Below are 13,834 nucleotides of genomic sequence, written 5' to 3' on the forward strand. Positions count from 1 at the left end.
ACTCAGAGCATCGGAATGGGGGTTGGGGCTGCAGTCTGTCTTCTCTTTGGCCTCATCCAGGTTCATTCTGGACTGTTAAGCAGATCCTCCAGGGAGAGGGTGGCGAGGCACCCCAGGGTCTGGGCTTGGGCTGTTTCGGGGTGGGTTCTGGCTCCACCTCCTGATTAATCACTGCCTGTTGTCTGTAGGTCAGAAAGGAACATCTTCTCTGCCTTTCCTTTGAGTGCCATCCTGGGAACTGTGGTCAAGGAGGGTGACCAGGGCTCGAAGTGAGGCAGGGAATGGCGATGGGGGAGGCGGGACTTCCTCCTGCAGGCTGGAGCCTGCTTTCCTGTCCTCCCTGTCTTGGGATGGGCTGAGGGCTGTGCCGGGCTGACACCCACAGGCCCTGAGTGATTACTGGGTCCCTGCTCCTGGGCTGGGCTGACCCAGGCTCTAGTGTGGGAGGATGGCAGGGAGGGTGGCGGGCCTGGGTCCTCACCCTATCCCTCAGCAGCTGTGGTGTTCTGAGTTCACCTGTCCGTTCATTCTTTCTTTCACACTGTGGCTGTTGAGCAGTTGTGTGTGTCAGGCAGTTGGAGCTGAGAAGGCTGCTGAGCTGGCTGAGGCTAGGGAAGGCCTCCCAGAGCTGGTGACGGCCAGGCTGAGCCCTGCAGGCTGCGGGAGTAGCAGTCAGGGATGGGCAGTCTGGAGGGCCAGTCGGGGGCAGGCAGGGTGAGGGCTCCAGCCCTGGGAAGATACAGGAAGACCAGAGAGAGTGGCCATTTGCAGCACCCACAATTTTGGGTCCTCTAGCAGCTTGTGAGCCGTGCCAAGGGCTGTGCCCTCATCCTAGCAGGCATTCTCTGGGCTGCTGCTCATTCATTGATTTGTTCAACAAATCTGGTTGGGTACTACGAGCCAGGCACTATTCTAGGGCAGGAAGTGGTAGGACAGGAGGGGAGAGGGCCAGACCATGACAAATGCACATGCTCCAGGGGAGGGCCAGGCAGGGAAGACAGAGCCCAGTAGGGAGGGAAGAGGGGCAGGCACTGCTGTTTCCCCTCAGTGGTGGGGAAGGCCTCTGAGGAGGGGCCAGGCACAGGAGCACAGCAGTGAGCCGTGGGGGTGCTTTGCAGACAAGGGGATAGCAGAGGACAGGCCGAAGCACTTCAGGAAAAGCCACGAGAACCAGGCCTGGAGCAGGCAGAGCCCGAGGGAGGAGTTGCAAGGGAGTGCCACCTGGGGAGGCCGTGGAAGGGACCTGGGTTTTTTTTTAAGGTGGGGCTGTTGAGAGTTGGGTGCAGAGGAGAGACCTGATGTAACCCACCTTTTTTGTTGTTGTTTTCTTTTTTTTTTTTTTTTGGAGACAGGGTCTTGTTCTGTCACCCAGGCTAGAATGCAGTGGTGTGACCACAGCTCACTGCAGCCTTGACCTCTTAGGCCCAAGTGACCCTCCCACCTCAGCCTCCAAAGTAGCTGGGTCCACAGGTGCATCCTGCCACGCCTGGCTAATTTTTTTTGTATTTTGTAGAGGTCTCCCTATGTGTTCCAGGCATGTCTTCAGCTCCTGGGCTCAAGCGATCCTGCTGCCTCAGCCCTCCAAAGTTCTGGGATTACAGGTGTGAGCCCCTGTGCCCGGCCTCACCTTTTCTTATAGTTGTGTTGAGAATAGATGACACAGGGGCCAGGAGGGGCAGGGAGCCCAGGGCAGCATGCAGGGGGCGGCTGGACAAGGATGTGGGGCAAGGTGAAGACCGAGGACTGTGAGAAGTGTGCAGAGTCCAGATGGGGCTGAGGCAGAGCTCAGGGGCTCTGCTGCTGGGATGCGGGGTGTGGGGAGAGGAGTCGAGGAGGCAGCCTCACGTGGAGATGGAGCAGATGGGTATGGGGAGGAGCTGGCACCAGAGTGGGAGGCTCGGAGAGCAGGGGAGCGACTGGGGCTCTGAGGTGGACCCCATTTATGTTTATACGGAGATGTCAGCGGGACATCTAGGTGGGAGTGCTGACAGGCAGCAGCAGACAGCCTGGAACTGAGAGAGAGGCTGGGCTGGGGGCACTGACCAGGCCTGGGAACCTCACACAAGGAAGCCGCGGGTTCAGAATGTGGCCAGCTGGATGTTAAACACAGCCATTATTAAAATTAAATGATGCAAGCGTACAATTAAGTAACAAGAAAGCAAAGGTAATTTTTAAAAACTAGTAAAAGAAGAGCAAATTAAAACCAAAGGAAGCAGAAGGAAAGGAAATAATAAAGAGTGGAAACCAATAAAATTGAAGACAGTAAAATTAGAGAAAATCAATGAAATTAAAAGATGGTCCTTTGAAAAAGAAGACGCAAATCAGCAGCCTCACGGATGAAAAGCGGGTGTCGCTATAGGCTCTACGAGCATTAAAGTATGGTGAGTAGTGAGTATTACGAACAACTCTAAATAAATACATTGTAAAATCAATTTGACAACTTAGAAGAAATCATGGACCAATTCCTTGAGAAACACAGCCTCTCACTGTATTAGCTTTCTGTTGCTGCTATGCTAACAAATTACCATGAGCTTCGTGCCTTAAAATATTCCCAGTCAATTTTCTTACAGTGCCGTAGGTTAGGAGTCTGGCCCAGTTCTCATGGGGCAAAAATCCAGGTGTTGCAGGTCTGTACTCCTTTCTGGGTGGGGTCCATCCCTTGCCTTTCCAGCTACTGGGGGCTGCCTGTGCTCCTTGGCTCCTAGACCTTCCTCTGTCTTCAAAGCCAAAAAAGCAAGTCAAGGTCTTCTCATAATGCACCATTCTGACCTCCTCTTCTGCCTCCATCATCCACTTTTAAGGACCCTGTGATTACAGTGGGCCCACCTGGATTATCCAGGATAATCTTCCTGTCTGAAAATCAGCCAATTAGCAACCTCAGTTCCATCTGCAACCTGGATTCGCTTTCTGCCATGTAACATAACACATGCGCAGGCCCAGGGATTAGGAGTGGGCATCTCTGGGAGCCATTATTCTGCCTAACACAAGCTGCTAAAACCCACTCAACAACAGATAACCTGTGTAGCCCTCCATCTACTAAGGAAATGGAATTTGCAGTTTAAAACCCTTCCACAAAGAAAATTCCAGACCGATGTGGTTTCACTAGCAAATTCTACCAACTAATACCAATTTTATACAATCTCCTCCAGAAAATAGAAGAAAATATTTTCAAACTCATTTCATGAGGGCAGCATTACCCTGACACCAATACTAAACAATGATATTTCTTTTCTTTTCTTTTTTCTTTATTTTTTTTTTGAGATGGAGTCTTGCTCTGTTGCTCGGGTTGGAGTGCAGTGGTGCAATCTCAGCTCACTGCAACCTCCACCTCCTGGGTTCAAGTGATTCTCCTGCCTCAGCCTCCCAAGTAGGTGGGGTTACAGGCACCTGCCACCATGCCTGGCTAATTTTTTGTATTTTTAGTAGAGATGGAGTTTCACCATGTTGGCCAGGCTGGTCTCGAACTCCTGACCTTGTGATCTGCCTGCCTTGGCCTCCCAAAGTGCTGGGATTACAGGCATGAGCCACCGCGCCCGGCCTGACAATGCTATTTCAAGAAAAATATCCTACAGGCCAATATCCCTTGTAATCAACAAGATTAGGGAGATAATGGCGACAGGAGATCCTGTAGGCTGTGGTAAAGACTTTAGATTTTTCTGAAGTCTCTACAAAAATCCTCAACAAAATATTGGCAAATTAAACTCAACAATATATAAAAGGATAATGTAACCAAATGGAGTTTACCCTGGGAATGCAAGGCTAGTTCAGTCAGTTCACCGTATTAACAGACTAAAGAAGAAAAGGCCACACCATCATCTCAACAGATGTAGACAAATACTAAGTACCCATAATAAAAACTGTCAGCAAATTGGAACAGAAGGGAATTTCCTTAACCTCATGAACAGAAACCACATAAAAACCTACATCTAACATCAAACTGAAGGATGAAAGGTTGAATTCCTTCCCCCTCAGATTGTAAAACAGGCAAGAATGCCCACTCTCCTGACTCCTTTTCAACATTGTACTAAAAGTTCTGGGCGCTGCCTTAAGGCAAGAAAATGAAACAGCATACACATTGGAAACGAAGAAATAAAACTGTCCCTATTCACAGATGACATGATTGTCAGTGTAGGAAATCCCATGGCATCTGTAAAAACAATTTCACAGAACTAGCTAATGACTTTAGCAAGGTCATAGGATACAAGGTCAGTGTATACAAATCAACTGAAAAGTGAAATATGTGCAGGATTTTGTGCTGAAAATTATGAAATACTGATGAAGTAAATCACAGAAGATCTAAGTAAGTGGACGGATCTACTAAGTTCATTAATGGGTTGGAAGACTCAACGTTGTTAATGATGTTGGTCCTCACTAAATTGATCTCTAGATTCAATGGAATCCCAGCAGGAATTGTTTAGGTATCAGGAGTCTTATTTGAAAACTTATATGGAAATGCAAAGGAACAAGAATAAGAATAGCTAAAACAATTTTGAAAAACAAGAACCAAGTTGGAGGGCTAACACTTGCTGATTTTAAGATATAAACCTATAATAACACAGTGTGGTATTGGCCAGACCCACACAGATATAGTTAATTGATTTTTGACAAACATGCAAAGGCAGTTCAGTGGAGAAAAGATTGTCTTTTCAATAAAGGGTACTGCTGTCATTGGACAGCTTTTTTTTTTTTTTTTTTTTTTTTTTGAGTCTCGCCGTGCCACCCAGGCTAGAGTGCAGTGGTGCAATCTTGGCTCACTGCAACCTCTGCCTCCCAGGCTCAAGTAATCCTCCTGTCTCAGCCTCTCAAGTAGCTGGGACTACAGACATCAAATCTTTTTGCCTAATTTTTTGATGGGTTGACTGTTTTCTTACTAATGAATTTTGAGGGTTCTGTTCATTTTCTGGATACAAGTCCTTTGTCAGATATGTGATTTACAAATATGTTCTCCGTGTTTGTAAGTTTTTATTCTTTTAACAATTTCTTTCACAGAGGTTTTTTACTTTGATGAAGTCCAATTTATCAATTTTTAAATTTTATGAATGGTGACTTTGATGTTGTCTCTAAGAACTCTGCCTAACTCCAAAGTCACAAAGATTTCTCTTTTGTCGTCTTATAAGAGTTTTATACTTTTACATTTAGGTCTCCGATTTTGAGTTAAATTTTGTATAAGATGTGAGGTACTGTAAATTGGTCAAGGCTCATTATAAAAAATATGGATGTTGAGGTCGGGCGTGGTGGCTTACGCCTGTAATCCCAACACTTTGGGAGACCAAGGTGGGTGGATCACCTGAGGTCAGGAGTTCCAGACCAGCCTGGCTAACATGACAAAAACCTGTTTCTACTAAAAATACAAAATAAATAAATAAATAAATATATAAGCCGGGCGTGGCGGCGGGTACCTGTAATCCCAGCTACTCGGGAGGCTGAGGCAGGAGAATCACTGAACCTGGGAGGCGGAGGTTGCAGTGAGCTGAGATCGCGCCATTGCACTCCAGCCTGGGCAACAGAGTGAGACTCTGTCTCAAAAAAAAAAAAAAAAGCAAGTATCAGTGTTCATGTGAAAACCTGTGTGGCAATGCTTCTATAAACTTTATTTGTAAAAAATAAAAAACTGGAAACAACTCAGATGTCTCTTATCTGGGGGATGGATAGACAAACTGTGCTGCGCCCTTACAACAGAATACGACTGCAGTACGGAGTGAGCCACCGAGGCACACAGCAGTCTGCGCGCATTTTGAAGCCGCGCTGATTGAAATGCACTGCGCCATATGCAGCCAGACCCAAAAGACCACGTACTGTATTACTCCACTTAGGTACATTCTGGAAAAGGGAAAATGATAGGGAAGGGTGTTGCCAGGACTTAGGATTGGGGAATGTTTTGATGATACTGGGATAGCACAGGGGAATCCTGGGGGAAGGGTGGTGGAACTGTTCCATCTTCCTTGGTGGTTTGACTGCGTTTGTCAAAACTCATGGAATTACACACCAGAAAGAGCAGATTTCACTATGTGTAAATTTTCACCTAAGTTATTATAACAGCTCATCCTTTTGTAATGACATTTTACCACAATCGGTCCTATCGTCTGGGTGGTAGAAGGACACATCACGGCATGCTCCTGGGCTTCCCTCCAACTTCGCGTTTTAGCACTGCCAGCCCGTGGCTCAAAATCTGATGTGGTGGGAGCATTTACCCATGGAAATTGGGAAACGCTACAGATCAAAGGTGAATTTGTTTTGTTGATTGTCGAGACTTAAAGTGAGAAAGAAAATGTTAATAATGCCAATTAAATGTAAATGTGTCTTATCTATAGCAGTTACATCGTCAGTAGCACAAAAAAATGGAAGAAATTGTCAAAGTATTTAACAACTATTATCTGACTCAGCAAAGAAATCACTCACTGACAAAGTGAAAGTCCAACATAGGTTTTTGTTATTTCACTTTCATTTATTCCTTAAGGTAAACACAAATATCAAGCAGCATTCTTGTCGGAACTAGTCTCATTTATCAGTTACAGCCATAGGTTGGCTGTGGATGCAAGAGTCTGGCAAAAATCAATGAAAGCCTTCTGTGGGAATCAGTTGGCTGGCTGGGCTTCCCAGTTAGAGTCCTGTACGTCTCCTTTTGTGAACGGTGTGCTGCAATTCCTTTATAGCGGTCCAGTGTGTTCTAAATGCACAAACGTGCGTCTGTTCGCATCCGCCCCGGCCTGGCCCTGGAGAGCTGGTGGCTCAACATTGACCAGCAAGCCCCTGCTGGGCGTCACTGAACATGGAGGATCCAGATGGGAGCACTGGAGCAACTCAACGTCAGGGGCCATGAGGAGAAGGAGCTGGTAAAGGAGATGAGGGACACGCATTGGTTAAGGGCAGGGAACCGTGGGAATCTAGAGAAGGTGTGACAGGAAGGGAGTGGACACTGGCATCACTGTTACTCAGAGGGCTCAGGAGGGATGGCCCAAAGCTGGGGGCCCTCGAGGAAGTGCGTCTCGAAGCCAGGTGGCGGAGCCGGCCACTTGCCGCCATGTGACTTCACCTCCCCAAGTCACTTCCTCAGCTGTGCAACTGGAGGTGCAGCAATGGCCCTGACACCTTCGGTTTACAGACGAAATGGGGTGACGAGGGTAAAGGCTAGACACAGGCTCTGAAGTGCCCAGCACATGGCAGCACCTTCTCTCTTGCTTCCGTGGGGAGGTGGCCTTGTCCTGGGAGGAGGGTGGAAGAGGTTGGGGCTGGAAGCTGTGAGGATGAAGGCTGCAGAGTGAACTGTGTTCTTTGAAGGTGTTGCACAGGAGCCACGGGAACCCCTGCAGGACACTGAGCAGGCAGGGACCAGAACAGAGCCATCCTGGGAGAGGCGTGGGTGCCGCTAGCCACAGGAGAGCAGGAGCTGTGTGCTGAGTGCAGGGAGTAGGGAGCAGGTCTGAGGGGCCACCAAGGCACGGTGACAGGCTCGGGAGACACAGTGGGGTGGAGGGATCTGGGACTCGGCTTTGGTCCTTGGCTCTGCTCCCCCAACCTTCCTCTGGAGAGGCATCAACAGGACTGCTGAGAGCAGGGGCCCATCCTGGATGAGAAATCTCCGGATGCAGAGGGGAGGCAGTCCCCTTTGCAGATGGCACAGGGGCAGGAGTGAGCACACCGGAGGCTGCAGGAGGCCCCAGAGGCCCCGCATGCACGCAGAGGCAGGTCCCCTCCTGCTTGGCCCAGTTCTGTCGTGGTCTGTGAGGTGAGAGGAGGGGTCAGGACTTCGGGACAGGGCCTCTGCACCTCAGACTTGGCTCTCCAGGCCCCTAGCACCTTCTCATTTGCCAGCGTTTTCCAACACTTTGACGGGTTGGTTTAAATCAATAATGGTCCTCATTGGTCAACTACTGTCTATCAAGCACATGCCAGGCCCTGTGCCTCTGAGGAGGATGAGCAGAGCCAACACTGGCTGTTTCCCAAAGGTCAGTCCAGTGAGGGCTGCTTTCTCATTGTGGCACAAGGCAAGACTTTAAGAGATACATAAACGGATGGTCTTTTTTTGTTTTGCTTTTTAAGAGAGACAAGGTTTTGCCATGTTGCCCAGGCAGGTCCCGAACTCCTGGGCTCAAGCGATCCTCCCACCTCAGCCTTCCCAAGTGCTGGGTCTACAGGCATGAGCCACCACACTTGGCCTGTCGGAGTCCTTTTTGGTAAGGTGACTTGATGAGACAGGAAGGAAATGCTAAAACCAGCACAGGGTGTCCTAGGGGCAAGTGCATTCCAGGCCAGGAACCATAGGCGTGAAGGCTGAGGCAGGATGTGCTCGGCATGTTCAAGAACTTCAGGGACACCAGGGATAGATGCAGGATGGCAGAGAATGGTGAGAGAAGAGGCCAGAGCCGGCAAGAGGCCTTTAGGACTCTGGCTTTTACCGAGGGACATGGAAGCCGCTGGAAGGTCTGAGGTCGGAATGACCTGAGCTAACCTGTCTTAAGGGGCTACTTGGCTGTGGCAGACACTGGCAGGGAGGCTGGCTGTGGCCCCCACCGCCGGGCACTGGCAACCTCGTCCTTTCCTTCCACAGTGGACCAGCCTTGGTCTGTGTGACCTGCAGAATACAGACTGATGGGGAATCACTCTCCATATCAGGTTTTAAGGGAACACCGTGGCTTCCATCTGGCCGCCACTCGCAGATCACTGCTCTGGGGAAGCCAGCTACCACCAAGCTGTGAGCTGCCTGTGGAATGCGCCGTGCGGCGTGGAACTGAGGCCTTCTGTCAATAGCCACGCAAGTGAGCCTGGAAGCAAATCCTCGCCAGGTCAAGCCCTCAGAGATGGCAGCCTTAGCTGGCATCTTGGCCACTTCATGAGACCCCAAGTCAGAACCATCCAGCTGAGCTGCTCCCAGATTCTTGACCTTCAGGAGCCATGCGAGGTCGCTTTAGCTGCAACTTGCTACACAGCAGTAACAGCAGGATGGCTTAGGCCAGGCGGTGACAGGTAAATTATCCATACATTTTAAAGATCAGAATTTTGATTTCTTGTCACTAGAAGCCCATTGCACTATAGAACCACCTAAGAATTTTGATTTTTAGGCATTTGGCAAGAGGGAGGAGGGAAAGGGCAGTGACGTGGGGAAACCGGTATGGAGGGTATGGGGATGGGCGGTGGGGAGTAGGTGGCAAGCAGTTTGGACAGGTCAAGTCTGAGATTCATTAGATATCCGAATGGAGCGTGAGGCGGCAGTCGGTTATAAAAGCCAGGCTCTGGGGAGAAGTCGGCATTTGGATGTCTTTACATGTGAGATTCTGCCTGAGCTCAGGAGGGTGGGCACAGACACAACCTCTCAACCCCAGGAAAGGAGAAGGAGCCCCCAGTAAGGCAGGCAGAACCTGAGTGGGGTGTCCTGGAAGCCAAGTTAGCAGCATTCAGGAGTCCTTGTCCTCCTCCTCCTCCCCGCCACGCCCCCAGGCAGCTTGCATGATGAGGTCTGAAGACCATTGCCAGTGTCACTGGCAGTGGAAGGCAGTTGCCCTGACGAGGGGAGGTGGAGGGAGCAAGGCGACAGCCGGTTGGAAGTGAGAAAGGATCATGGGGTTAAGGGGTTTTCATCTCGAAGGCCGCTATCATCATAGGTGTGTGTGTGCTGACAGGACACAGGAGAGGGGACATTTATAATGAAGACAGGGATGCCTCCGAGGTTGACATGAACCTCAAGGAATGGACATGTCAACTCCCAAGGTGGGGGTGCAGGGTGGGGCACTCAATAGGACAAGGGGCATGGCCCTTCCTGATGGGCTGGCATGAGCCATGCAGCCTAGAGCCATAGTCTCCCTTCCGGGCATCCCCATCCTGGAAGAGAGGGACACCGGGAGGGCCCAGAGCACCACAGATGCTGTGAGCACTTGAAGGAAGAGATGACGACTTTGGCCTCTTGGATGTTGTGGTTTCATAGTGGACTTTATTGGGAAAAGTTAGTGTAAAAAACATTCAAAATTTGTAAAATTTATATAAGATGGTAAGTTATGCCTTGTAGTTACAGTAATCACTATAGTAATCACAAATAAGGTAGAGTCTAAATTACTGCCTTAGCACACACTATTTTGTCAGGTTTTTCTGCTGCAAGCCCAAGGCGGGAAACACTGCAATGATTAGAAGTGAGCCCAGTGATGAATTTGTATTTGAAGCTGGAAGAGGAGAAAAGTGTGTTCTGATTACGACACTGTAGCCTAAAAAAAGCAACTTTATTAATGACCTGCAGCAGCGTACATTAGTAATTGTAACCATGCATTTAAATTCTCATTTCATGTCATAAAGAGAGTAATCAGTTTTCTTCATGATACATTATGTTTTACTGAGTTTGTTCCTCTAAAGACCTTTCTGAGAACATTCCTTCTCCAGGGACTGCTTCCTGAGATGCCCAGGTTGCTTACCACAGGTCATCTTTGGTCATTTAAAAGCAGTCAAGCTGTCTGGACTGCACCCTCTCAACTGAGGTTGAGCCAAATTCCCTTCTCTCAAACCCTAATGCCGCCCTCACTAAGAGAATGGGCATCTCGGCTTGCTGAAAGCATTACTAACAAGCTAATGTGGGATTCTCTTTGGTTATGGAATTTTTACTTTTATTTAAGCATATAAAAAAATACAGCTAGAAGTAGGCTCCTGCATTCTAAAAGCATTTTTAATCAACTTAAACTATGTTCTTGGAAAATTCACCACCTGGACTGGTTCACAGTCTGCCCATTTCCCTGTGGAATCTGACATCAGTGTAGTATTTAGCAAATTCATTTGAGTGACAAACAGTGACTGATCTTCAGGAGCCCCGAGGGGTGGGGGCAGCTGGCCTGGGCAGACTTAGATACTGTCCATGGCTTTGAACTCGCTGAGGGCCTGCACCGGGTTCACGTGCTTCTTCTGAGATGCCCGTTTAATCTTGGTCTGCGTCTCATCCTGTTTCTCTCTCTTCACCAAGGGCTTTTTCTCTGGTGCCTTCATCTTCCATGACACAGCAGGAAGGTTGAGGGAAGCCATACCCTGCGACTTTTGGTATTTGGTAGAGGCGACGTAGGATGCTTTCACTGTCTGCACCACAGCATTCATCAAGTTCTTGGCTGCCTGGATCAGGGACATGGCGCTGTCCACCTACAAGGCAGACAAGGGTGGTGAGAAGCACAGGCCTGACCTCCAGCATCGTGGACACAGGTGGGCTGTGCCTGAAGGGGGGGCCCCCTACTCCTCTGCAAGACCAGGGCCTGGGCAGGTGGCAGAGGATTGGGCAGCAGCCTGTTGCTGAGGAACACCCTCAACAGTTGCTCTTACCTAAATAGCCTGGAAGCGCCTGCCCTCAGACCCTTTGAAGAAGACATGAGGCAGCCTCGCCTTGCTCGCCCCCACCCCCCAGCAAGTGTTTACTCACTCAAAGCGGAAGCCACTGTGAGTGATCCCAGAGCTATAAGTACGTGGGGGAGGAGAAGCAGGAATCAAGACAGGGACGTTTATGGCAAAACAGATGAGCAAATGGTCTCAATATGTTCAATATAAGAAGTGTTTCTTTTAAAGGAAATTTAATGGGATTAAAAGAAGCCACGGAGGCTCGGTGGACCCCAGTCCACTCAGCAAACCTCTTTCCCCTGCCCTAGGTGAGAAAGGCCTCAGAACTGTGACCTGATAAAAAGAAAGAGATGCTACTCAAGCGCTCTGAGGGGTGAAGGGCTTTCGAGAAAGCATCCTATCTATGTCTACTCTTAATTCCTCTCTGGGGGAAGAAAAGGAAGTTTTGTTTTGTTTTGAGACAGAGCTGTCACCCAGACTGGAGTGCAGTGGTGCCATCTCGGCTTACTGCAACCTCTGTCTCCCAGGCTTAAGCAATTCTTGTGTCTCAGCCTCCCAAGTAGCTGGGACTTACAAGCACCTTCCACCACGCCCGGTCCCAAGGAAGATTTTTAAAAATTTGTTCCCAGTGAGTGGCCAGCAAAGGGGAGGAGGCCAGCCTTTCAGCCCTTGCAGTGGCCCGCACATGTCACAGTTCTACAGGGAACAGATGATGGACAGACCTTGGTCTCCGGAGGCTGGGACAGGACTTGGGGTTTCTGCTCAGCACACTTTCCCAGGGCAGGTGTGTATGTGGATAGGAAGTGACTTTCATTTCTGACAAGGGTCAGCACGTTCCCACTGGCCCTCTTTTTTCTCAGCTAATGCTTACCCCAGAGACAACCAGCTCCCCGCCGAGATTCTGCACCTCAGCCTTGACCTTGCTGCAGATGTTGAGCTGGTGGCAGTAGAGGGCGATGCGTTGCAGGTAGGCCAGCAGGTCCTGCTTGCAAGCCGAGTCCGGGCACTGAAGGGAGAGCACGCTTAGCACCGAGCACCCTGGCCTGGACCAAGCACCTCCCACCCCATGGCTGTTTCTTAAAGGTTCAGGGTGGCACTCACATGCTTCCTGTCCTCTTGCTGGAGCAAAATCACCCAATTACCTGAGGCAGTCACAGCCCTTGCCTACACTCGGCTTGGGGAGGGAGGCAGGTGAGCTGATGGAAGTCATTCATGGGACCCTGGCTGTGCCGCACAGCACTGGTTGTACAGCCAAGGCCTTCTGAGCCTCCCGCTGACTTCCCTCCTGTGACAGCAGGGAAACCACCCTGGCCAAGGATCCCCTCACCCCACATGGCAGGGTGGAGGCCTGTGCCCCTCAAGGTGAGAACAAGCCGGCTCAGCAAGTAGGAGCCTGGCTATGGAGAAAAGTCCAGATGTTTTGAGCTAAGTAAACAAATAGCTCTTCTGCTCCGAGGCACTTTGCGTTATTAAGGCCTGATGACAAAAGCCACTCACTGCAGGCTGAGGTGGAGGATAAATGAGTAAAGAAAGCAAGAAAAAAAGCAGTCGGGGATGGTCAAAGAGAAAAGGGTGGCCCCTGCCCAGTTCCTGTCTCCCCCCATATCTCAGGGTTTTAGAGGCTCCCAGATTAGGACCAGCCTAGAAAGCTTTACCCAAAGGAAGAAACAGAGCACCTCTCAAGTGTTCACAGCAAGCAAAGTACACCACAGAGAGTGGTATGAACTGAAACCCTGCAGACCATACTGGAGATGAGCTGTATTCTAAGTAGTCATGGAAGCAGGGCAGCCATGCGATTTGCATTTTCAGATGACAGTATTGGCAGCTGGATGCAGAAGGAAGTGGAGAGAGGAAAGAATAGGAAATCAGGAGTAGCCGCAGTAGTCCGAGTGGCTATGGAGCTCTGCAGACAGGACAAGACTGGTTTGTGTTGAGATATATTTGGCTAATGGAAGCAATAGGCCCTATTACCGATTGTGTGGGAGTCAAGGATGCCTTTACAATCTTTGGCTTGAGTAAAGAGGGACATCTCACACATCCTGTGGCCTAGATGAGGCTGAGAGTTTTGATATTTCAGGGAAATGGTGGGGAGGTTTGTTAACTACAGAGAAAAACTATAACTGAGAAAGAAGAGCCTCTCTTGATCAGGCTTAAAACACCAAATGAAACATATTGTACAATTTCCAGGTGATATGAACCATATTTTTGTACCTATCAGTGTGAGGGAATAGGGGGATGACGGCAGGGTGACTAAGAGCCACAGTGCTGAGGATGAAGAAACCTGGCCCCATCTGGGCACACCAGCCTTCCACAGCACTGGCCACATGGCTTCTGGCTGCCCTCGGCCCCTGCCCAGAGAGGGAACTGAGACATAATAGACAACAGCAGAGGTTAATTTGGCTACAAGTGACGGAAGATTCCAGGACATCCACATCTGCTCTAGAGAATCCTTACAAATCTATGCTGGGATTAGTAAGAACCATTTTTAGAGATGGGTGGCAAAAGTGCTGTGGCCCATGAAACTTACCCTGAATGGACC

The 13,834-nt window shown here is 49.5% G+C and overlaps 1 protein-coding gene across 4 annotated transcripts in view; it reads right to left on the reverse strand.

Moving 5' to 3' along the window:
• Window positions 1–9,907: 9,907 nt before the first annotated feature.
• Window positions 9,908–13,834, reverse strand: part of CTNNA1 (catenin (cadherin-associated protein), alpha 1, 102kDa) — a 150,934-nt gene continuing 147,007 nt past the window's right edge. For all 4 annotated transcript variants that reach the window (XM_011997243.1, XM_011997244.1, XM_011997242.1 and 1 more), the window contains 2 exons: window positions 12,167–12,301; window positions 9,908–11,106 (listed from right to left, as the gene is read on the reverse strand). In XM_011997243.1, the coding sequence (XP_011852633.1) occupies window positions 10,819–11,106; window positions 12,167–12,301 (423 nt within the window). In that variant the 3' untranslated portion in view covers window positions 9,908–10,818. The remainder of the gene's footprint in view (window positions 11,107–12,166; window positions 12,302–13,834) is intronic.

Source organism: Mandrillus leucophaeus, unplaced genomic scaffold, assembly GCF_000951045.1.
Source record: "Mandrillus leucophaeus isolate KB7577 unplaced genomic scaffold, Mleu.le_1.0 Scaffold534, whole genome shotgun sequence".
NCBI classification, from domain to species: Eukaryota; Metazoa; Chordata; class Mammalia; order Primates; family Cercopithecidae; genus Mandrillus; species Mandrillus leucophaeus.